At 33.1% G+C, this 2,577-nt stretch overlaps 1 protein-coding gene across 1 annotated transcript; it reads right to left on the bottom strand.

Annotated features, from left to right (window-relative positions):
* Window positions 1-380: 380 nt before the first annotated feature.
* LOC145800817 (uncharacterized) lies at window positions 381-1,397 on the bottom strand. Its single transcript, XM_082890563.1, has 2 exons — window positions 1,019-1,397; window positions 381-727 (listed from the first exon to the last, which is right to left on the bottom strand). Exons 1-2 carry the CDS (start codon window positions 1,395-1,397, stop codon window positions 381-383), a joined length of 726 nt encoding a protein of 241 aa, XP_082746689.1.
* Window positions 1,398-2,577: the final 1,180 nt, after the last annotated feature.

The following is a 2,577-nucleotide window of genomic DNA, read 5'->3' as shown; positions in this document are numbered from 1 at the left end:
AAATCAATTTCCCACAATCAACAATAATAATAACGTTTCCCAATATCAACCATAACTGAATGATCTAATTGGATTTCATAAATGTCATCGTTACATTTCTTAACTATCCATGCCTTTGTATCATTAAAATCTTCTTCTAACTTTTTCTCTACAAAAGGACAAACAATACGATTCCACTTATTCCCAACTTCTCTCCTTTTTGAAAATTGCTCCATTAGTTTCACTCGTATAGCATCAATAAGACTAATTGAAAACAAATGGCACTCATCCCTAATCCATAAATTAGAAGATTCCGTAACATTTGTGCACATTTCACCATACCTTTTGCCTTGAAAATAAGCGTTACACCAACACTCATTAGGCAAATCCTCAAGAAACTTTTAAACACTACTACCACAACGACCCTTAAATTCTTCAAATAACTCATTAAACAACTCAATAGTAGGAATATATGCACATCTACTAAAAAGAGTAAGCAAATACTCTTTAGATTCACGACTCTTCATCGACAAATAAGTCTTCAAGTTTGTCTTCAAATGCATTAGACAAAAAGAATGAGAAGAAAATGGAAAGATCTCAACTAAAGCTTTCAGCAAACCTCTATGTCGATCAGTAACAAACGCAATATCCCTCATCGGAGTCAAAATAACAAATAATTTTGACAAGAACCAATGTCGACAGTCATAACTTTCACTATCAACAATGGCAAAACATAACAGATATAAACCTACAAATAAAATATATACACTTTATCAATAACAAATAAAAAAGATTAAAAAACAAAAGAAAAATGCAAAGTAGATAAATTTATCATTGTATAAATATAAAAATTAAAAAAAAGTATATAGCATACTCACCCAACCAATGATAAATGTATCACTAATAGATTGACCATACTCAATAATCTACACTCTCCAGTAACAAAAATGATAAAATTATCACTATTTTAATAATAATAAGAAATAGAAATAGAATATACCTTAGTTATCGTTTTTTGCCGTAGTAGCCAATAGACAACCTTTGTATCTTCCTTTCAAGAAAGTTCCATCAAGCATCAACACAGGCCGACAATACTTGAAACTATGAATACATGCCTCAAAAGCGAAAAACAAGCATTTGAAATGTCTTCCTTTACTACCAACATCAAATTCCATATCAAAAACACTCCCCGGATTAGCATTATTAGCGGCATCAACATACCAACGAAGATCGTCAAATGATGATGAATAGTCACCAAATACAACACCCCTTGCTTTTTCAACACTCATCCAAGCTCGCTGATAAGAAATTTCTATTCCATAATAATCCTTGAAATCATAAACCACCTCACTAACCGATGTCAAAGCCTTATTACGAACCTCATTTGAAATTAGCTCACCAATTATACTCGAAGTCATCTTAACATGTTTAACTTTACAAAAAGAAGATCCGCACGTATGAACATCATCAAATTGTTTAAAGCTTTAGTAAAATTTTCCACTCTAGCATGCACATAAACATCCCAAATCAGCAATTCTCTTACAATGAACAGTGGCACGATCCTTATCATTCTTAACAAAATCAAAATCAAAACCGGAATGAATAGAATACTTTGACAACACATCTCGAAATTCAACAACTTCTTGAGCAAACCTTTGTCCCGCTCCTTTCATACCATTAACCCACTCATCAGAGAGCAAAGGTTTCCGTTGATTTGAATAAAGTGAAGGCAAAAATCAATTTCACAAACAACACTACTACTACTACTACTAGCTTCGCCATCACAAATCATATAACATTCACCCAAAGAACAACACCTAACAAAAACATCGATACGATGAATATCACAAGAAAGTGCGAGTCTAACCATAACCTCCAAATCCTCTTCACTTTGTAGATCACAACAAGAATGTCCAGGCATTGAATACAATATATTTAAAGAACTACCAACTAACTCACTCCACTTTGCACACAATTTATATACTAAATCCTTGAAATTAAATCCATCATTACACTTGATAACCAATGTCACACCTCTAAACTTGTACATAAGAAACAAAGAATTCTCCATCACTATAAATCCTGCAACAAACAACAATTATATTTCAGCAAACAACTCAAACAACCTAAAACAAAATCTAATATAGTGATAAAATTATGAACCAACTCAAACACATCCAAAAACCAACAGTGATAAATTTAACAGTTAATACTACCAAAAGACCAAGAGAATGGAACAGTGAATAAGGCTTACACTTATTAGACATGGTAACTTGATTTGAATCTAACCATTACATTATGCAACTTTTTCATCTCCTATTCCCATACTCAGTGATAAATTTATCACTGTTGAAAAAAATTAATCCAATAACACCCCCAAAATACTTAGTGATAAAATTATCACGATAGAAAATAACAAACTGAGAGGGTAATTTATATGAAAATTGGGTCGAGCTGGGTAATGGGCCGTTATGGGCCACAGTGCGAAGGGCTGAGTAAAAAGGCCATGAAGTTACTCCGGCCCAAAAGAGGTGTAAAGTTACTCCGGTCCGCGAGAGACCTGAAGTTACTCTGGTCCCAAAGAGCTTACAGTAAGTT

Source organism: Camellia sinensis, chromosome 10 (assembly GCF_055761805.1).
Source record: "Camellia sinensis isolate YWXY chromosome 10, ASM5576180v1, whole genome shotgun sequence".
Lineage (NCBI taxonomy): Eukaryota > Viridiplantae > Streptophyta > Magnoliopsida > Ericales > Theaceae > Camellia > Camellia sinensis.
Note: the sequence above shows the minus strand (reverse complement) of the source record. Positions and strands in the feature narration are given on the sequence as shown.